Source organism: Lampetra planeri, chromosome 1 (genome assembly GCF_965212315.1).
Source record: "Lampetra planeri chromosome 1, kcLamPlan1.2.h2, whole genome shotgun sequence".
In the NCBI taxonomy this organism is placed as follows: Eukaryota; Metazoa; Chordata; class Hyperoartia; order Petromyzontiformes; family Petromyzontidae; genus Lampetra; species Lampetra planeri.
This window is the reverse complement of record NC_136107.1, coordinates 18,683,440-18,706,485: the sequence shown is the minus strand read 5'-3', so window position 1 is coordinate 18,706,485 and position 23,046 is coordinate 18,683,440. Positions and strand designations below refer to the sequence as shown.

The following is a 23,046-nucleotide window of genomic DNA, read 5'->3' as shown; positions in this document are numbered from 1 at the left end:
AGTGAACCCGTTCCCAAATTCCAAAATGCTGGTTTTCAAATAATTTCTGTTTTATAGATGGACTTGTGCCAGATTTCTATACCTTCTCGAATAACGCTCGAATTTCAATCAGTTGACTCACGCTCGTAAATATCAGACAGGAACATGAGTACTTTATGTTTGTCGTGTCAAAATCAAAGCAACGACTGTGTGTGTGTTTTATAGCGCGGGCCAAATTCCAGATTGATAGCCAGTTACACCAGTCACACGCGATACGTATCAGACAAAGTTAAAGTGCTGTTGGCGAGTACCTATTGAAGCCGTGTATGTATAAGCATAGACAATAGTTGACGATGTGTTTGCTAGCTTGTGTCGGAACGCCTGGCAACTCGTGCAAACACCACGGTGACGCGTGCGTAGGTGGAGGTGTACGCGTGCGCGCGTGCGTGTGGAGAGCGGTGGCGGAGTGATTAGCTCGCTTTGCTACGATCCCCGGCGACCCGAGTTCGATTATTTGAAACGGTCCGGTGGACTTCCCCGAAGTCGACTCAGCATCAAATGAGTACCTGGTGTGGTGTGTGAAAATCACCACTAGGGAGATAAAGACCTTCTCTAGGCGTTCGCGAACAACACTTTCCACAATAAGTCTGGTAAGGCTATACAAGGGAATATTTGTATTTTGTGTGTGCATAGGTAGGTAGGTGTGCGCGCCGCTGACTGATTGAAGTGGGTGCTGGGTGTGCGTTGAGGTGTATCTGTGTATATGATATCACTGCACAAGCAGAGTGGAGCGGTGGTTAACAATCAGTGGCGATATCAGAACGAATACTTGGTGTGGTGTGTAAACATCACCACTGAAAAGGTCAAAAGTTTGCCCGCGGGCAAAGTTACTCTGGCCACTCCAACTCCTTCGTACTCTCGCCGCGGCGTTAAAAGGCACTTGCTAACAGCACTTGCCCAAACAAGCTGGTTGTATATACGGGGGGATCGTTGTCTTTCTGCAGATGTATGTATGTAGTGTGTACACAGGTGATTGAGGGTCAGTGTAGGTGGGAGGCTCGGTATTGTCTATTGGTGGGTGGCTGGGCGCGGGTAAGTGATTGGTAGGCGTGGGTAGGTGGGCGCAGGGTACGAGTGGGTGGATTCCGCGTGGGTCTAGGTGGTCGCACTTGTGTCGTCATGTCTTGGCAGGGCAACACATTCGTTGCTGCGACCCTTCGTCAGGTCTGTCGATAAGACAATCGATCGCCATATTATCTAATCAATCACATCGCCAATGATATTTTTCCCCGAGCCGATGATTCAACTGAAGCGCTCCAGTCATTGAATACGACTCAACATTTCGCTTCAACTCTTGCGGTATTATTTTTCCACCACTGCACAAGGACAATCAAAACCGCGCGGCACCACACAGTAGGTGAGTATGCAAGAGAGGTTTCTCCCTTACTTGTGCTGATCCTACTGCCTTCGTGATGCCTTCCGAGGGAATATTTAAGTACGTTCTGCAGAGGGGGGGGGGGGGTGCACCGTGAGAGTGAGGAAGGGCGAGGATAGTGAAGATAGTTCTAGATTTGAAGTTTTCGTGACTGCAAGGGTCCATACTCTGTTTTTTTCGGTAAAGTCACGTAGGTAAAAAAGAAAATAAATCAATTAAATTAAATCACGACGTTTTTTTGATACAGTAATTTTGCTGTTACGGTTCTACCTGAAGACGGAAGCTTGTGTTGCCTCCGAAACGTCGTGATTTAATTTAATTTTTTTTACCTACGTGGCTTTACTGAAAAAAACCAAAGAGTAGTGAAGATAGTCTCAAAGGCCGAGCTACCGGAGGAGTTTGAGGTTTAAGATGAGGCGTGGAATGGAGACAACGTTACGAGGCCAAGAGGCGACGCAAGAGAGAATTGTAAATTGTTATTAGCAGTACAGCACTCTATGTGTTTTACTGCGAAATATTTCGGCTGCAGTAAGTTTCCTATATTTGATTCAACACGCGGCATGTTAATGAGACCTAAACATTTAAAACTAGGCCAGCATGCGTGTTTACTGTCGTAATAAAATCAGTCCTTTCCCAACGATTTAACATGAATAACGGATACGTATATGTATGGTAACTACGGTTGAATAAGATGCCCTCTTTTCAAAATACGTAATCTCAGAATGCTTTCATCTGGCAAATGTTACAGAAGCCATGTTTTTATATAATTATAATCATTGTATATTTTTAGTTTGCGTATTCTCTCTCCCCTTGGTCACGTGGATTTTTCTCCGGGTCCTCCGGTTTTTCCCTCCACATGTAGAATCAAAATGTGTTCAGAGCATTTGGCTACCCTAAACTTCTACACGATGAGCCACTTCGTTGACCTTTAATGTGTGGCTAGATGGGCCTTACCTGGTAAAACAAAAAAACGGTTGAGTTTAGTTCAAGGAATGACATTTTTTAATAAGACTTATGGAGGTCTTCGTACATCAGTGGATTCATCGTGGCTGCTGATGATGAGGCTTAGAGAGAAACATGTTCACGCGTGTTTTTGCTCGTGGTTCGCAGTCTCTAAGATCGGGCATGCAACGCGCCATGTGGCGGCAGGCTGTCGTGATGGGCTCTGATATTTGATGACAAGTAATGGACATTATAAAACAATAACTCAAGAGTCTGACATATCGAACTGCGACTCGCTACTTTCACACTCGCCGTGAATAACGAGTACATAGGAAACACATCGAAACCTTCATGTGATTACGCCTATAATCATTATTGTGCCGTTTCGTGAGATGCAATGAACACGAACGACACTATAAAACTTAAATTATAATTAGTGTTATAGAATGGGTAGTAGAACAGCTGTAGTTTTGTGAAGATTGCAAGGACCTCGCTGTAAATTCTCCCCCCCCCCCAAAAAAGTCTCCTTTTTTCTCTCAAGTCGGCTGGCTCGTTAAAAAAACGACCGTCATCGATTCATGAATGCAGCGCCTCGCATCACTTCTGCTATTGACGGGTGTTCCTGCCACGGGGCTCGGTTTTAAATCGAAGGGTCCTAGTTTTCATCCTTTAATGAGGCTTTGGAGAAGTGTTGTGGTGAAGAAATGTATCCGACGGAAGGGGGTCCCCAACTGAGTGGAAGATATCGAAGCAAGCGGTAGAGGAGCTGTCGCTTTGGAAGAATTCTCGAAAAATAAAAGCGAAAGGGCTGCGATTGAAATGGAGCAGGCGCGTGATGGCGTTGTGGCTATCGAGTGCGCAGGCCGTGCAACTGCACCGGCGCCCACAGGATGGAGGAGGCACTGGCACGGGGCTACGAAGGTGGGAAAATTGAACAGGGGGCTAATTTATTCGTCGTACGAGGAGCCATTCCAACCGCGCTTGAATTGGAAACTATACATAAAGCAGGTGTTATAGGCTGTGTCGGGGCTACGTAGCGCAGCAGAGTGCATTGGCTGTACTGTAAATCTATGCTCCCACGTCTGCGCTTCCCGTCTTCACCAACCCGCACTGGTTAGCCTGGCCTTAAAATCTAAGCTAATTATTTGCTGCTGCGTTAGCGGTAAAGAAGCACAATTTACAACAACAACAACAAAACACTCAACACACTCGCCGTGGCGTATGGCCCACACGCCGTGGGGAGGCTCTCATCCAGCAACAGAATGACAAGCACGGTTTAATGCACATTCGCTTATTAGTTTATCCTTCTCACGTTGTTACTGCCCGTCTTCTGTGTACGGACGGACATATACGCGCTTATCTCCTTAAGTATGTTTTCGCGATTGTATGGCTCTCCGATGTGTGTTCGGCTTGTGCCGCTACGTGGTGTTGTTCGGTACGATGTCCGACGTTTCGCTCCACGTGCTGGGAGCTTTGTTTGGGAGCTAAATTCCTGCCGAACAACAACAACGCGGTACAGCCCGACCAGAAAAAAAGAAACACGCACCGCCGAGCGAACGAAACACGCGTGTCGTTTTGTCGCACTGCTGCTCCACGCAAACCCGGGCGCCCTCTGGTAACCGATCAGCGCTGCGATCGTTGTGGAGGCGGTGCGTGGGCCGGGTCACGCGCGCGCGCATCAATTAACATTTCCCTCGACGTGGAGCCACGACCACAAAGATCAGAGGGTTCGCGGTGACCCTGGGGTTGAGTCACGCGTTCGTGCCCCGTGAGAGGTCGTCATTCCAGGTACATCCTGACGGCACCTCTGTCATGCCTGCGGCTTTGATATGGGTGCCTTCCCCTGTCTTGTCGAATTCCCATCGTTGGCTACGTGTGGCCCGTATTGACGTTTATATTCTTAAAATATGATATGCTTTTAATGCAAACAGTGTTCTTTTTTTTTCTCGGCAATCGAAATGCGCGTCAGTGTTTTTTGCGTGGCTGGGCTGCGTATGGAGAAGTATTTAGAGCAAATTACACGCGAAAAGAACAACATTTTGTACATGCAATGTTTTCCTCTTTCATTGTTTATGGATGTAACTTGCGATAACGGTGAGCTCTTCTTACGATCCAATCCGTAGGCCTAAAGGTCAACAGTCATAGATTCACACAATTTCGCAACCCAAGAAAACATAAATTGCATCAAATTTCTATCACAGCGAATAGAGGAACAGTGCTCTGGCATTTAACTCGCAAAGAAACAATTACGTGCTTATCCATTGCTTTTTGCTGCTACGTAATATAATAATTCGATCAAGAAAGAGTATGACTTTTCATTTACATAGTGTTAATAATGCATGTTTTTAAAAATTAATAACCGTTAATTTAAAATAAAATATTTTCAGTGAAGCATGGAGAGATGTATGTATGTTGAACTTTTTTCACACCGTACACAGCAAAGCGTGCTAATCTGAGGTGCGGGGGAAGGCCAACAAACTAAACATTTTGATGCGTGAATAAAGACCAGTTTTTATATATATATACAGGATCATAGATCGTCCTCAAATGTGTGAAAATAACGAGGGCAAACAATTTGCTAAATGCGGCTTGACATTTTGACGAACGCGTTTCGACGTAACATTGACGTAAATTAATAAGTACGGTGTCTCTATTGTGAATACACATTCAACTTATATAATAATCAAAACTTTCACCTTCATCAGGTAATGAACGTAGTTTGAGTGAAATGTTGTATGCTGATGATAAACTCTATCATTGAAAGTTTTAAGTCACCGGTGGACTTTACCGGTCATGATTTTAATCAACACATTGGCACGCTCTAATTAATATCTCTGTAAACGTGACGATCTTGTCGGGTAGTTGAGGCTTAATGACAGGATTTTATTTATCTCCATAAACCCACCACGTGACCTAAAATAAACACAAATATGAATCACGGACCAAGTGGTTTGTCTAAATCACCATCTTCTCATTCACCAGCCATAATCTAATAATTGATGGATGAAGATTTCCCCAAGCCATTCCCATCTCACAGCCTCGCCATACATCACTTCCACCTCGCCCCTGCATACCAGCCGAATCTCCGCGGTGGGCATCTGCTCAGGCGTGTTCCCTCCTTCTGCTGGCACTCTGTCTCCTCTTCCTGTCTCTAAGTATAGGGGCTTTATAAACGATATATAAACGCTGACTTCTATGTATGTATGTTGTTGAACTTCTTTCGCATTGTACGCAGCCAACCGTGCTAATTGGAGGTGCGGGGGGAAGGACAACAAACTAAACACAAAAAGCAGACGTGTCAATCCCGAGATCACTCAGGACTTGGCGAGCTTAAATAACCTGCAATGATCCCTGCGCACGACCCAAGGCCCTCTGTGGAGCTGGGCGAGAGGCCTGGAGTTTGAAGTAATCCACGTGTGTGCGTGCGTGCGTTTGTTCGTGCGTGTGTTTGTTTGTACGTGCGCTTGCTGTACAGGATCACGAGATGCTGCGGGAGATGCCCCGGCCACGCACGTGGGGCGGAGGCTCCGGCTACCGGCGCTACCGCAGCCTGGAGCCGCTGGAGATGCCCTACTCCCAGTTCCATCCGATGGAGGCTCACGAGCATATGGGCTACCACCCTCCGCCGCAGCAGCAGCAGCCGCAGCAGCAGCAGATCCTGTACCATCACACGCAGGAGTCGATGCCTCCTGAGCATCAGCAGCCACGCATCATCCACCAAACGGTGAGTGCGTCCGCCGGCTTGTGCCACGGTCTCGGTGGCGAGCGTGCCCCGGCTGACCAAATCACTTGGAATGCACACAATCTCATCCGATCTCAGAAGCTAAGTGGAGTTGAGCTTGCGATAGCTGTGTCTAATATATTTGATTGAAGACCAGGCTTACAAGAAGTGACATAATAGGGATGGGGCCTTTGACCAAATAACTTGGGATGCACTCGATCTCAGAAGCTAAGTGGAGTTGAGCCTGGATATGTGCTTGGATGGGCGACTGCCACATATAAAAAAAAACAGGTGTTGTGAGCTGCTGGGTAACAGAGGGCGATAAAGCAACCATGCTCCCAACTTTGCCAACCCACACTAAGCAGAGTTGTGAAGTATGGTCAAATAATCCACCCGACCGGCACGGCGTGGGGGAGGTCTTCACGAGAAGTGGATTTATAGAGGGCTGTACATGTGGGATAGTTTGAGGCGTATCTGCTCGTATGCATCAGTTATCGTGAGGTGCTTTGGTTCCCTAATCCCGATTTGTAAAACATCTTCAAAGACCTGGCGTAGAAACTCCAAAACAGGCTTAAGAGTCAGTGAGGCCTTCCTGAGCAAGCAATGGATGTGTTGCTATTACTCTGTATTCCTGTATTTCTCGCAGTTTGCATTGCGTATTTGCCCGTTTTACACTACTAACTGTAAACAAATTTTTTTTTTATTCATCCAGGTAGGGCCCACTGAGCTATATAGCTCTTTTTCAGAAGCGACCTGGCCACAAATGATATCTCAACGAAGTGGCTGATCATATGGAAATTTATAGCAGCCAAATACTCTAAAACACATGTTGATTCTCAATTTGGAGGGAAAGACCAGAGGACCCAGAGAAAAATCCATGTAACCACGGGGAAAGAGACACGCAAAATCTATGTGACCACGGGGAAAGAGACACACAAACTCAAAATATACAGGCGTCAGGGTCTGGATCGAACCCACGATCTCCTTCATACCAGGCCAGGTAGTTAACATCTCACCAACGTGGTGCCCAACACTAACGCACAGCAAGTAGTTGGCGAATTGATAAACGTGTGTAGAGCTGGGATATCAATTTATTTATTCTGTCGGCTCAATGACTCGACTGATAGTATAACAAAAAGGCATTTGGCAGGCTTGACGACTTCATTGGCATAATCAACAATGGCATGCTAGTCGTGGCTTGTAGGGGGGTTTCTTGCCCTTGCAGGCAGGATGTATATGTGTATGTTGAACAACTTTCGCACCGTGCATAGCCAACAGTGTGTAGATCGGAGGTGCGGGGAAAGGACAGCAAACTCAACACAAGAAAGGAGTTATGAAGAAATTCGTTTTCAATCTAAATTATTTAAAAGTGCATAGCTCCAGTGACTTCCTCATATCGGAAGGAAGAGCATGTGTTGTAATCGAGAACAAAAAGTAGTCGATTAAATGTTGTGTGATGTAATCGACTTAAGGGACCAATTGTCCCAGCTCCCCTTCACAGGTAATGGTATTGTGATAAGATAGAGATCCCCCGTATAGCCGTAACAGACTTTTGGGCTGGCCAGCACCACGTCTGGCCGCCTTTGTCTCCCTAGCGGCGATGTTTATACACAGTTTGAACAGTTTACTTAGAATTGCCCTGTGAGCTAAGACGCTTGAATCGGGTTTCATCAACAAAACAGAAAACTGTAAAATTAAAAACACGTTTGCAACAGGTCTCATAAAAATTATATACATATATATTTTTTAACACCATACCAGGTATTTATTTGAGGCTGAGTCGACCTAGGGGAGGCCCATGACTGGTTCAGATAATCGTCACTGGTATCGGCCGTGAGCGGGAATCGAACTCAGGTCGCCGGGTTCGTAGCCCAGCACGCTAACCACGACACGACACTATCCCTCCAGGTACACACTTTCAGATCTCATAGTCCACAATAATTGCACACCGAAATAATTGCTGTGAGAAATTTAATAAGGAATACAAATTGGGGCATGTACCATGAAAGCGTTCAACAATACAAATCCTTACATCTAAACAAAGCAGCACGAAGGAATATACATTCCTTAAGAAAGGAATAGAATGACGGAATCTCCGTGAAGTGAGCGGCTTAGTGCTGGTGAACAGACTCAGAGTCGGGTGTGGGTTATGGGGCTCAGTTTGAAAAAGAACTCCCCGCGGCTTGTGGCTTCAGCACTCAAAAGGTGTTTTCACACCCTGGCGTTGCCTAGGAGAACGGCGCTTGGCGGAGGGGAGGGTGTGGGGTGGGACGGGTGGGTGGAAGGGGCTCGTATACCTGTGCCACACCTGTATCCCACCGACATCCTTTGTGAAGGCAGTTGCACGCAAACCGAGCGGCCTGAGCTGGGTCATGTTTAATCCCAGACAACAAAATAAGCACACGGAGATGAGAGAAGCCATGTTAATGTGGGTGATGTTCTGGGTTTGTTGTTGAATAACACGTGGTGTCCAACACGTGGTGTCCAACACAAAAACACATGGAAGAGCTACCCTGGGGGTGTTGCTTATAGTCCCATGAAACCTGCCGGACGGTGCGCAGCCCTGCGGGAAATGGTGTTTTGTCCCAGATGCTAGTTTTGTTCCCCGTGGGCTGAAAATTAGATGGTTCGTGCTTTTAGTGATGAAGTCGGCTCGTGTCCAGGCGCTGGGTGGATTGTAACGACGCGGGATGGTGAGAGATGGTGACGGCGTGGGAAAGCCTTCATCCAGCAGTGGATGAAGGGGAATGATGGGTTTTATGTTCAATCAGCAATTTTTAAGATTTGGGTCCTAATATTTTCTCGGTAACTGGAATGATTAAATTCTGTTAGTGCCACTCAGGTGACTTTCTCCCCCACGGGGAAAGATCGGGAATGAACAGAGGAATATTTTACTTTATTGTCTTTGAGCCAAACGTCTTTCCTCAGAATAGATACACATTTTAAAGCAGAATCTAATACATTTAACAAATGTATTTGGTAAAAAAAAAATTGCCCAAGCATTCTGAGTGAGACATTCCCGAAAAAATATTTGAGGTAAAATAGCGAAAGTGTTACTGGGAAGAGTACAATTTATGTTCTCTACTTATAGACAAACCACTTTGTCCATGATCTGTATATATTTTTTTTAATTTAGGCCACATGGTGATTTTATGGAAACAAAATCCTGTCATTAACCCTCAAGCACCCAACAAGATTGTCACGTTTATAAAATGTCAAAAATATTTGGCCCTTAGCAGTTACTCAAAAACGCTGGCTCCCATTTATGTACAAACAAACTGACCGAGGCTGCCACAGTTTGCACGCAGCACCGACACACACCTGCTCACGTTCGCCCGCCACATTTCCTCCTTGGAGAACGCGAGTCCGCTTAGGTGTGGGGAGCCAGCTCTGCACAGAGCAACAGAGTTCACGGTCTGTTGTTTAAGAGATCTGGGTCAAGAAGGTGCTCAGGAAGTGCTTGGAATTCACTCCCGAGCACCGTGAAGGAGAGAGCTCTTGTGTGCGTGGCCAATATTTGCTTGGCCCAGCAATGAGCTGAGAAGGGCTTTGATCTGGAACCACTCAGCTGTATGACTCAATGTGCAATTTGACTTTTTTTACCTTTACCAGGAATGACCCACTGAGCTATGTAGCTGTTTTTCAGAAGCCACACATTATATCTCAACTAAGTGGCTTATTACGTTGAAATGTATAGTAGCCGAATACTCTAAACACATGTTGATTCTAAATGTGGAGGGAAAGACTGGAGGACCCGGAGAAAAATCCACGCAACCACGGCGAGAACATGCAAACACCAAATATACAGGCATCATCAGAGTACGGATCGAACCCACGACCTCCTGCATACCAGGCGAGGGAGTTAAGATCTCGCCACCCCAGTGCCCACGCGGTGACGAGATGTTAACTTAGCCATGCGGTGAAGCTTAATCGAGACTTTATGCGTGGGTATCTGTGTGTGGGCGGGTGCTTACTTACACTGTGCTAGGGAGTCGAAACAATACCTGAAGAGAATGGTGGTGAGCCAGTGACGGTAGTCTTCTACTTTTCTACGGCTGAAGTATATACAGAGCAACAACTACAATTTCACATTCAGGTGGTCAAGCCAGACAACCACGTCATGTCTGACGGTAGCGACGGGTGGATTGCGCGCAACCAACCTGGCGTCCTGAATTCAATACCTGCTCGTGGCTAACATCAACGCTGGGTGACATTTGAACTGGGCGCCCCACTCCACCTTCGTAAACCCTCGCTGAGCAGGGTGGTGAAGTATGAACCAACGGTCCTCACCACTCACATTGTGTGGAGGCCTTCATACAGCAGTGGATTGACAGAGGACTGCAAATATTTGTTTTAATGTTGCAAAGTGGCTCACGAATATCAATATATATAGTTTTTGAAATCGTTACAAACACCGCCCCTTAACAGAAAAATATATCAGGTTAATGTTTGTGGGAAAGGCCGTCCTTCATCGCAGAGAAAGAGAGAGGGGACAGACTCATAGTTGGAGATTGCACTTCACACCGAGGGCCTGTGAGAGAGCTGGGAAAGTTTTTCACATTCGTGAGGCGTGGTGAGACGATGGCACATACGAAATGTTTAGGAAACGTTTGAGACGAGTACCGGTGCGGACATACCGTGTACAGATAAACTTGACTTGTTAGGGGTTTGTCAATTATTCCATGTGCACCGGTGTAAAACTGCGCGTACACTACGCACTACATTGGCGGAAGAGTGACTATTCTTTTCGATGTAAAGCTTCCGTGACTGCAGGGTGTTCATTGGGACGCTGCCTTTCCGACAGCTCTGTTTCTTCACCTAAGGACGGCTGCTTGTGTTGTGGCCGAAATGTCGTGAGAATTTTTATTTAATTATGTTTTATTTTTATTATTTTATTATTTCCCTTCTACGTGACTTTCCGAAAGAACCAAGAAGAAAAAAAGTTACTATTCTCTTCCCCTCTCTTTGTGAAAGACATGAAGAGTTGATAATTGGTCTTTAACCCTTCTATCTGGCAACAAAACTGACACCTTTTTTTACAAGGAGTCATGTTTGCATAGACCACAATACCTGCAGTCATAATGCAAACAAAAAACATAACTCTGATAATGTATGCACTGTCCTTGAAGTTGATTGGTCCACACCCGAGACAGCTTTCCTTAGAGCTTAGTCTGACATAGGTTGGACCAGATGACGCCAAAAGGCGCACAACTCAAAGACAATGCACCATTAGAGTATGAGAGCTCGGGCAAAGCATTTACACCATTGGAACCTCATTTGCCAGTAGCAAAATATGATAATTGCTTTTTTTGCCTTCTATCTGGCAACAAAACTGACACCTTTAAAAAAAAACAATTATCATATTTTTTACTGGCAAATGAGGTTCCAATGGTGTACATGAAGAGTTACCGATTTTTTGCTACCTTTCTGGACATCGTCTTGAGATGTGGTCGCATGTAGATGCTGCTATCTGTTAACACACACACTCTGTCGTAATTGTACATTGCACGTTTGTGATCGATACCCGCAGATGCCCGGACCTCCAGCCACAATCATCCAGCAGCTCCCACCGCAGCAGCCGCTCATCCACCACATCGCAGCTGCCCTGCCGGCACAGGCCCCGCCACAACAGCGCGGCAGCATCAAGGAAGGTAGCGGCAAGCAGCACCACCGCTTCGTTATTCCACCCCCTGCCCCCACCTGCCCCCACCCCTGCCGCTATCCGCCCAGGAGGAAAGGGGGGTTATACTGGTAGGAACCTCCTGGTTACACCAGCCCACAGGGGATTATTGTGTCCGTCCATCCGTCGTGCAGGGAGGGGCTGGGTGGGGAGGGAGGGCCTGGGTTGGGAGGGGAGGGTGGGGAGGGGCTGGGTGGGGAGGGTGGGGCTGGGTGGGGAGGGGAGGGTGGGGAGGGGCTGGGTGGGGAGGGTGGGGAGGGGCTGGGTAGGGAGGGTGTGGCTGGGTGGGGGGTGGGGCTGGGTGGGGAGGGGCTGGTCACCCCGTGGTGCCCTTATAAAACTCAACATTTAACCTACTCACGCCGGCTTGTGCCCGCCCTCACAGTCGGGCATATTTGCGGAATACACCACGCCGCCGTTGACCCTGGCCATTGACCGAGCAACCCAACGTTCCTACCAGTTCCCTCCGCAGGAATGTGTTTAATCCACAGGTCACGCGCGGTCGGGTAATATGTAGGTAATCGCACTCTTTCGAAAAACGTTTGCAGGCTAGGGTGACAGATTTAGGGTTAGGTGATACCAGGGGTCGGCAACTGCGGCACCGGAGCCGCATGTGGCTCTTTAAGGACTGCTTCGTGATGTTATTCTCATGCATTGTGTCTCTTGAAATATTGCGTTTTTTTTACCGATTTCGAATAAAAAAAAATTCTTCTTGTTATTTTGGTTGCCGACCCCTCGGCTAGACAATAGTCTCCAGTAGAGGGGTTCTCTAAATCTCCCTATAGCGGAGGCCCTTCCGCCAGCAATGGCATGGAGCGAGCAATTTCAGGGCTCCACCTTCAGCTCTGTGAAAACAAATCCGCGTGAAGAGGGTGACTGCGCCGTTCGCATGCATTGGCCGGAAAAGAAATCGGCACCACCAAAGTTTTTTTCCCGGCTCGGGTGGCGGTACAGACAAGTGAGATCAGGCGGACAACGATGCCGGATTCTTTTTTTTAGACCCTAAAATGTGCGCAGACACTCACCGCGCGTTGTTAGGAATCGTGCCGGTTGTACGCATGGGCGCTCACGAGAGCTTCCCCTTCAGGCTATTGTGTTCACCGCTCTTGAGCTTCTGAATGGCAAACCTACTGTCTGGATAATAGCGATGCATCTCGTTTATAAGAGGGCAAATAGGCTGCAAATACTGAGACTGCTGTGGAGACAGGCGGTTCCTCACTACGAACGGGATGTTTGTGCAAGGCGTTAGTGTGCGCGTGTGTAAATGTGCCTGGGGATCGGTAGGGTAGCGGTTAGCACGCCGTGCTACGAACCAGGTGAGCCGATTTCGATTCCCGCAAACGGCCAACACCAGTGGCGATTATCGTAACCGGTCCTGGGCCATCCCTAGGTCGACTCAGCCTCAAATTAGTACCTGGTGCGAAGTGTAAACATCGCCATGAGGGAGATGAAGGTGGCAGGGCGTCCCGGCTTTCATAGGTGCTCACTAACAGGACTTGCCCCAAAAATGTGTTAAGGCTATACGGGGGATCTTTGTTTGAGTTGGTCATTGTGTCTACTCAGTATTTCTAGACAAGTGTCAAGTGGATTCATTTTTTTATATTTATAGGTATACGTTTTGTGCCTATGCACATGTAGATTTTTACATGTACGTGCACAGGAGTGGATTTTAAAAATAATAATAATAATAATTCAGTAAATATTCGCAGGGTGTATTTTGTACGATCGTGCACACGCCAGCATCTCTGCATTTCCTGCGAATAAAAACAGAGCCTCTGGAATGATGCCATAGGAACAAACCAAGAAACATAACTTAGAGAAACAAAACTTTCCTTGTTACTCAATAGCAAGATGTATTTTCTAACAACTCATGCCTGATGAGCAACTGTGTTAACGTTTGGTCCACCAATCAGAATATGTATTTATACTGGAGGAATCCGATGAGCTATGAGTGCAAAGTATAGGAAAGGTAAACAAATCACTTTAAAATATATAAAAAATTTAAACTGAACTTTTAAAACAAAATATTACCAGGTAAAGCCCACTGGAGGTATTCACTTATTTTTTAGAAGCAACCAGGCTCAACAAAGTGGCTTGTCGTATGCAATTTATAGGTATTCTAAAAAAAAATTTGGCCCTGGGTAAAGAAAAGGTTCCCCAGCCCAGTTCCATAACAATCACGTGCAATGATGATTATCACTACGGTAATATTATAATTATTCGTTACCATCGTGGATGGCCGCACTGCGCGCGCATAGAGGCACACAAACACTCCGTTGCTGAGCAGCAGAAAAAAAACGTGCGTGGAGTCGCGGCGCATTGCGCAACTCTGTTCTTGAGTAGGAAGCACATCGCTCTCTCCTTGCAAGGGAGCTTTAGCGCGTTTGTTGTGGTGGTCGTCAGCACAAAGCCCATCGGGAATTCCTGTTGGGTCCGTTTATGGCCAAGATCCCCTGTGTTCATTCCTTGAATGCGGTGTAATGGTAAGAAGTGCCCTCGATACACGGGGCTCCACTGAATCACACACAGCGTGAACCTCCTCCTTCACTTCCTCATTCTTACCTCCCTGTGCTGCAGACATGGTGGAGATGATGATGTTCCAGAACGTGCAGATGCACCAGATAATCATGCACAACATGATGCTCAACGCCTTTCAGCCGCACGGTCTGGGCCCCCCTTCGACACCGGCTGCCACGCAGGTAAGACGGCCGGAGCACGGAGGTTCGAAACTCGTTCGCCTCGAGTGGGAAAAACTTACATGCTAGCGAGTGGCCCTCTGCGAGATGGCGCCCTCCCTGGCATGGCTGAAAACGTATTTCTTTAGAACTGCTTTTTGTGTTTCGTTTTTATCGTCCTTTCCCCGCACCTCCGATTAGCATGGTTAGTTACGTACTGTGCCAAAGTTCAACATACATACACATGTAGTGAGTCCAGCTGAGTCGCAGACGTTGTTCTTTAGAGGCAACACTTTTATTGTAACATCAACACGTAACACTAAGGAGTAACTGCCCCTTCACCAGATACAGCCTAGGGTGGTGACCACCCAGCTAACTACACTATACATAGGAGTTACAGCTACGAAGGGTCAGACCCTCACTCGGGTCCCCGACCACGTGTTGATGCCTCGTAGGACGTAGAGCTTCCAGCTTGTAGACGTGGAGCTTCAGCTTGTAGACTTGGAGCTTCCAGCTTGTAGACGTGGAGCTTCCAGCTTGTAGACGTGGAGCTTCCAGCTTGTAGACGTGGAGCTTCCAGCTTGTAGACGTGGAGCTTCCAGCTTGTAGACGTGGAGCTTCCAGCTTGTAGACGTGGAGCTTCCAGCTTGTAGACGTGGAGCTTCAAGTTGTAGACGTGGAGCTTCCAGCTTGTAGAATGCAGCGGCCCCGGTCCCTCTCAGGGACCCACCTTATATCCCCCCCGGGTCGGGGCCGCTCCGCCCTTGGCCCCGCCCACCTTCTGGAGCCTTCTAGCTCCCTCTCGATCCCCCTAGAGAGCTCTGACACGTGATCACCCCCTAGCCCCCCCCCCCCCCCACCTGGGGGCCTCTCTGTGGACACTCCGGATCACGTGTCTATGGGGTCAATCAGAGTGCCATGGCCCGGGGCAACCCTGCCCCTGGGCTGACACTCTCCCACTCCCCCCTGTGGGAGCCCGCACTGCATGCTATGCGTGGTGCCCGCGCTATCCCAGCGTTCACCAAGCCCCGCTAGGGCTGGTACTACACCCACCTACGGGGTGTACGCGATGACAGTGCATCGCACGCGTGCTGTGCTCGAGCCGGCCTCACACAGCAACCCACCCAGTCCTGTCCGCGATGTAGGGACATCGCACACCACGGCCCTCTCAGGCTGGTACCATACAGTGACATCCCCGATTTCACTACACATACTAAAAAAGCTGTGGCATCGCTATCACTGAGCCAGCTTTGGCACAGCACCAGGGCACAGAGGCCACAGGCGTTGGTCTACAAAGATGGGGATGTGATGTTGGAGAGGGGAGTGCCCTCATTTCATTCCGTGCACCAGGGCACGTGCCACCCACGCTGCACCGCTGTAGATTTGCACAATCGTTCACCAGGGTGCAGGCATTCATCTACGATCGCTTCCTCGCGTCGTCCCTTCTGTCATTGATGCGCAGGAGCCCGCCGTGCCGGCAATGAGGTTCGACAAGCAGAGGCAGTCGTCAGTCCACCACCACCACTACCCGCCACCGATGCTGCCGCCCCTGCCCGCGATGCCTCCGATGCCCATGTGGCCGGCGCCACCCATGGCCCCACTGCCACCGCCACCGCAGCCACCGCCCCGGCCTCCATCGGCGAATCTCCCACCGATAATCCACCACACGATGGGCGCGACGCGCAATGTGGCTCCGACGCATACGTAAGCACCGCACTGCAACCGGGACGCGAGCGCACAAGCCCGCTAGCCCAGCGTGGGGAGGACAGAGGGGACCATCCCCGACCCCTGGCCCTCGTGCCTGGAGACGACGGTGTGGGCCGTCACAGCCGCCCAAACAGTCGGCACGTTTGTTGGAGCGATGGCGCAAGTCGGGATTCTTCACCTGGTGGCCCACGGGCTAAAATATGGCCCGCCAAAGGCTCTTGGATTGGGCTGCCGAGCTATGGCCCGTCGACTCATCGCTTGCAGAGTCATGGGTATATAGAGATGAAAGAGCTGTCGACGAGGGATAACGATTAATTCCAAATCTGGTTGATTCAAATTGGATATCAATGCATGCGTATGCCTTATGCGTTCTTTGCACTGCATCCAGTGGTGTAACTATCGAGTGCGCACGTGGTGCAACTGCACCGGGCCCTCATGGGCTAGAGGATCCCAGGCTACACACTGGGGGAGGGAATTGGACAGGGGGTCCCATTTTATCATTTGAACCAGGGCCCATGTCAACCGCACCGTGCCATTGACTTGACGGAATGTACTATATTGTACCAGTGGCCGTACGTACCGGCACTTGGTTCATGGAACAAAAGTGTTGACGTGTCCCTGCAAGGCCAATGCCGGTGTTGTCACGAGTGATTATACAAGACACTCGCTTATCAAAGCTCACCATCACAGCGCATCAAAGCGTCAGCTATGTTTACAGCCCCTTCGCTGCCCAGAAACCAAACAAGAACGCAGGCTTGTTAAACAAATGCTTCAGGGTATATTGCTCTGGGAAGCCATGGGCTTTAAAAACACATTTGCTTATTTTTGAGTTTAGTTTGTTGTCCCCCACCCCCATCACCTCCGATTAGCACGGTTGGCTACCTATGGTGCAAAATAAGTTCAACATATGTACACACATTACATTTATAATATTCATATTCTTAGGTTTTTTCGGTAAAGTCACGTAAGTAAAACATTAAAATTAATGAAAGTAAAATAAAATAAAAATCACGACGTTTCGGAGGCAACACAAGTCTCCAAAACAACGCGTCCAGGGTGTGTGTACTCGATCAGTGGCGATCCCTGGCGAGTGCCCATGAGGGCACAAGCCAGCTGTACAGGATGGACTCCTGCGGTAGAAGTTACCGTTCGCTCAATGGCTGGTCTTGGCAGAGCTTTACACGTGCGTGTGTTGTTTTTAAGTGTAGTAGACGCCAGGCCATCCCACCACCTCCACCACCAAGCGCCACTGGGACTGTAGGCGCCAACGTCTTGCCGGCACAAGGTGAGTGACAAGTTACAAGCAACACAGCCAGGATAAAGACAAGACAAAGATCCCCCGTATAGCCTTAGCCGACTATTGGGGCAAAGTGTTGTAGCGAGCACCAATAAAGGCCAGTACTGCACACGATGGGGGGTCGGTGGCCAGCACCACGCCCAGCCGCTGATGTTTACACACTGCACCATGTACTCCTGTTAAGGCCGAGTCGACCTAGGAGAAGCCCAGGACTGGCTCAGTTTCTAACCAGTGATGGTGCTTATGAGTGAGACTCGAACGGGGATCACCGGGTTCTTAGTGCAGTATGCGAACCACCGCACCACCGCCACACGCAGCGATATACAGCCGGTGCACACAAAGACAATTAGCTCGCCTTAGCCATACACAACCAATGCCTGGCCACACAGCCATATATCGCGAACACCACCAGCGATACAACGGAAACGAACTCCCTGAGGACATACATCTGGCAAATAATATATGCAAGCTGCACATGTTAACCTGTCACACATCCCCTGCATGCAGCAGAGACACCCCTGATGCACAACACCAGATTAGATAAATGACCACACGTGTACCCACACACGTAGATTTTTGTTTCTTTCATCAAACTGTTTATTTTTTTTCTGCCATTTCAGAATATTACGACTTCTCGCAAGATTGACAGCAGCAGCAGCAGCCCAAATCACCAAGCCTGCGACAGGGCGACGACGCAACAGCGACGCACGCTGGCTCAGTGGCCGCCCCACGTGCAGTGGGACACTCGACAGCCGAACATAATCTCCGTCTTACCCTTGTTGTCAAACACACATTCCACCTTGATAATTGTTTTTTGACCCTTCTATCTGGCAACAAAACTGACACCTTTTTTTACAAGGAGTCATGTTTGCATAGACCACAATACCTGCAGTCATAATGCAAACAAAAAACATAACGCTGATAATGTATGCACTGTCCTTGAAGTTGATTGGTCCACACCCGAGACAGCTTTCCTTAGAGCCTAGTCTCACATGGGTTGGACCAGATGACGCCAAAAGGCACACAACTCAAAGACAATGCAGCATCAGAGTATGAGAGCTCAGGGTAAGCATTTACACCATTGGAACCTCATTTGCCAGTAAAAAATATGATAATTCTATCTGGCAACAAAACTGACACCTTTTTTTTTATTCCACCTTGGCGCGAGTAAAACAATGTCAAAACGTGCCCGCGCTGTGTGCGCCTGCATGTGCGTGCGCAGACTTTACACGTGCCAACAACGTGCGGCTCTTCCCTGGGCCTTCCACCAGCTGCTCGGCTCCACACATTCCCGTTCAGCTGGATTTTCTTCTCATTTTTATAACCCTCCTCAATTTGCCCCAGTATTATTGTTGTTCTTCCCCACCTGGTACCTCTCCGTTAATTGACAACGTACATCCGTGCAGTTATTATTTATCTCCGTCACCCATCATTACGCACCTCCGATTAACACGGTTGGCTACGCATTGTGCGAAAAAAGTTCAACATGCGTACATTCGACACTTTTTTTTTTCCACGCGCCCTACAACTCTCTCTCTCCGTGATTTGCCGACACGCCTGCCCGTTATCCCTTATTACTCACACTCGCCTCTTATTATATCAGTCGCTATATTTGTATGGAACACAATTTTGCGCTGCTCACTCGCTAGAAACACATTCCTGTGGAGGGAGCTGGTAGGAACGTTGGGTTGCTCGGGCAATGGCCAGGGTCAACGGCGGCGTGGTGTATTCCGCAAATATGCCCGACTGTGAGGGCGGGCGCAAGCTGGCGTGAGTAGGTTAAACGTTGAGTTTTATAAGGGCACCACGGGGTGACCAGCCCCTCGCCACCCAACCCCACCACCTCCCACCCCCCACCCAGCTCCACCCAGCCCCTCCCCACCCAGCCCCTCCCCACTCTCCCCACCCAGCCCCTCCCCACCCAGCCCCTCCCCACCCTCCCCTCTCCACCCACCCCTCCCATTTTTGGATGCACGATGGACGGACACAATAATCCCCTGTGGGCTGGTGGAACCAGGTGGTTCCTACCAGTATAATCGTGATATCCAACGACCTACCTCGGATGAGCTGAGAACAGAACGCTGCTGTCTGGCGGCTGTGACGCGCGGCGTCGGCTGCATCACGCATTTGCCAAGAATCACACCGACTGCGCACGTTTTCTCGGTTGTGCTGTTACGACTCTCTAATGTGTTATCCTGGCTGTAGCGCTGTGTGTTGTTCAGCACGGTGTCTGTGACGTTTCGCTCCTAATGCACGTGCAGCAATATGGCAGACAATGCCAAACAGCACGCGGTGCGTCTGGGAAAAAACGCATCTGAAAATAACCCTTGTCGGGTATTTATATCATGAAAATATTGAAAAACCGTGTGGTTACCAACCGATGCAAATTTTTCCATTGAAAAAATATCACTTCAGGGAATGGAACTGTTTTTGCAATAGGGTGGATTGTCGACTCTGGACTTTTCAATTGCTCCGGAAATTACCCAACCACTTAATCGGCATGTATATGTTGCGGGTTTGCTCTCTAACACACCAGTTAGTGCTAAAGTACTAATTGGCACATTTTGTTTAAGTGATACACCTTTTTCGATTTAAAGCTTTCGTGACTGCAGGGATTCATCTTCTTGGTTCTTTCGGTAAAGTCACGTAGATAATAAAATAATGAAAATTAAACATAATAAAATACATTTCTCACGACGTTTCGGCCACAACGCAAGCAGCCGTCCTCAGGTGAAGAACAGGTCTGTCGGAAAGACAGACCTGTTCATTCAGACGCTGTCTTTCCGACAGACCTGTTCTTCACCTGAGGACGGCTGCTTGCGTTGTGGCCGAAACGTCGTGAGAATTGTATTTTATTATGTTTTATTTTTATTATTTTATTATTTCCCTTCTACGTGACTTTACAGAAAGAACCAAGAAGATGATACACCTTACAAATTGTCTGTGTAGGATGGTTGCGGGTTTAACGACGCATTTATATTTACGCGATCTAACAAAAGAAACCTTTATTATGGATAATATTGGTCGCGAAAGCCTGCGTGTTAAACTGACTTAATCGACATCCATACAGGGTTACTATAAAGGACGTTCGTGCATGGTTACTATGGCTTAACACGTGAAATACACGATCGCTGTGGCCTCATGTTCATTTGGTACACGACCCACCCCACCAAGGGACCCTCCAACAACCCTTCGGTAAGTGGTTATCTGCTCTCAATTTGAATGGCCCGGTATTTCGCTGGTGTCCGCTGTACGTGTGTGCATTTTGTATGACGTGGCCCTGTAAAAGTGTGCACTTTCATTAAAATAATTACGATTTTTATTGCCGTTTTCTCTTTGACTTTGACACCGCAGCAGTGGCCATTACGTTCACCTATCAGACAGGATTCTGTCTCGAGCCACTTGGCCAAATGCGCCTTTTGGCGTCATCTGGTACAACACCATGTGAGACTAGGCTCTAAGAAAAGCTGTCTCGGGTGTGGACCAATCAATTTCAAGGACAGTACATACATGATCAGAGTTGTGTTTTTTTTTGCATTTCGACCGCAGGTATTGTGGTCAATGCAAACATGACTCCTTGTAAAAAAGGTGTCAGTTGTATTGCCAGATAAAAGATTAAAAAAACAATTATCATATTTTGCTACTGGCAAAGGAGGTTCCAATGGTGCAAATGCAACAGTTATTGAAATCACTCCCGTTGTAATTGATGACCAGAGTGATTAAGATCATGAATTATCACTGGTCTCAAGAGGGAGAATCAAACAAGAAGCGTCAGTGGTGTTGCGGTATGATTAGAATTGTTATGCAATTCATATACGAGAATCAAATATTGTCGGTGAAAAACAAGGTATGACTACTGGGTTGTGTACTGGTAGGAACCCACTGGTTCCACCAGCCCACAGGGGATTATTGTGTCCGTCCGTCTTGCAGGGAGGGCCTGGGTGGGGAGGGAGGGGCTGGGTGGGGAGGGTGGGGCTGGGTGGGGGGTGGAGCTGGGTGGGGCTGGGTGGGGAGGGGCTGGTCACCCCGTGGTGCCCTTATACACCTCAACGTTTAACCTACTCACGCCGGCTTGTGCCCGCCCTCACAGTCGGGCATATTTGCGGAATACACCACGCCGCCGTTGACCCTGGCCATTGACCGAGCAACCCAACGTTCCTACCAGCTCCCTCCGCAGGAATGTGTTTCACACGTTCAACGCGCCATCAGTCGGTGGTTAACGCATAAATTGGAGCTGCGGGAACCCGGGGCGGTTGTATGGATCTGTGGGGTTAAAGGTCAGCAATTATCAGCTTCCGGATGTTCCAGGCACAATTGAAGTTAAAGTTACTTCACCCCCTCCCCAACCCGACAAACGCACTGCCCCCCCCCCCCTCCAAACGTCGTCACGGCACCGGGAAACGAGGAGTCGATGTGCTCCGGGGATGTTCGTGCACCACAGCCGTTGTCTTATCACTGTGAGCAGTCACCGCTATTGATTCAAAGAAATATAATAATCCACTCCCTTGACAACAGACGTTGCAAGCGCATGACGTCTATGGCCCAACCGAGAAAACAAAACGTTGGGAGGACAACCGATGCAGCTTCTACAAACTTGTTGGGCTTAGAAATGTGTTTATGCCAATCGCTTAACTGTGTGAGGGCCGTTGGCCCCCTGGGTCTCTCCCTCACGCATCCCCTATTCCGGTTGCGTTGCCGCACCGCCCTATTACCCGCTAGGGTTTCGCCGGCATTCGAACGCGACGCCCCTACTGTTACAGCCTCGCGCAGCACTCCCACGCTGCGAGCATACGTACGCACAGCATCATCAATCAAACGCCATACACCGCCACGTACAGCTCTCTCACGCTGCGAGCGTGTGCCCGTCTACCACCCTGTGCAGCACTCGTCTCCACGTCGAATAACCACGTTACGAATCGCACCCGTATCCGACACGTAGCGAACGTACGCGCACTCACGCACCCAGCTCCCCGCGGGACTCACTCACCACTGAATACTCACGTTGTGATCGCGCACCTGTATCATACACGTAGTGAACACACGCGCACCCACACGCGCAGCTCCGCGCAGCGCTCACTCACCTGGCGAACCACTGTGTACACAGCACCACACACGTTCACACCTTTCAACGAGATCACACGAGGCCACGATCAGCTATTAATGATTTATTGTCTGCTACCTGGGACTTGTTGTTAAATCAGTACGTATCGACGAGGCTGGCCTATCCTCCTTCCCCTGGACCTATTCCCTATTTATCGGCTTACGATACCCTTTCACCTTGCTACTCACGGTTCGAAGTATTCGGCGTCCTGTGGCTTTTCCTCTATGCTCGTCTGGACACGTCACGCGGACGTCCGGAGGGCAGAGCTGGGAGCCGACTTGAACGCGGGCCTCTTGAAGAGAAGTGAGAACGCTCTACCTCGCTACGCTCCCTTTTATCCTAATTCCCGGACTCAGGCCCCTCCCCCCCCCTTCCCTCGTACTCTTCGCTCCCCCTCCTGCCATGTGTGGGGCATGTGCTGTTCAATCGCTTTTTTATGCAGGGTGCCTTAGTTATGCACATTATGCGTCGGCGTCCATCACAAAGGCTCGCCGTCAGATGCGCTGCGT

The 23,046-nt window shown here is 48.8% G+C and overlaps 1 protein-coding gene across 1 annotated transcript in view; it reads left to right on the top strand.

The window, feature by feature from the left end:
- LOC144719502 (uncharacterized protein C21orf58-like) overlaps positions 1-19,278 on the top strand; it is a 29,077-nt gene extending 9,799 nt beyond the window's left edge. Inside the window, exons 5-10 of the mRNA XM_078595491.1 lie at positions 5,832-6,080; positions 11,608-11,728; positions 14,335-14,456; positions 15,895-16,136; positions 17,348-17,424; positions 18,057-19,278. Coding sequence (XP_078451617.1) covers positions 5,832-6,080; positions 11,608-11,728; positions 14,335-14,456; positions 15,895-16,136; positions 17,348-17,424; positions 18,057-18,082 — 837 coding nt within the window. The 3' untranslated portion in view covers positions 18,083-19,278. The remainder of the gene's footprint in view (positions 1-5,831; positions 6,081-11,607; positions 11,729-14,334; positions 14,457-15,894; positions 16,137-17,347; positions 17,425-18,056) is intronic.
- The last annotated feature ends 3,768 nt before the right edge of the window (positions 19,279-23,046 follow it).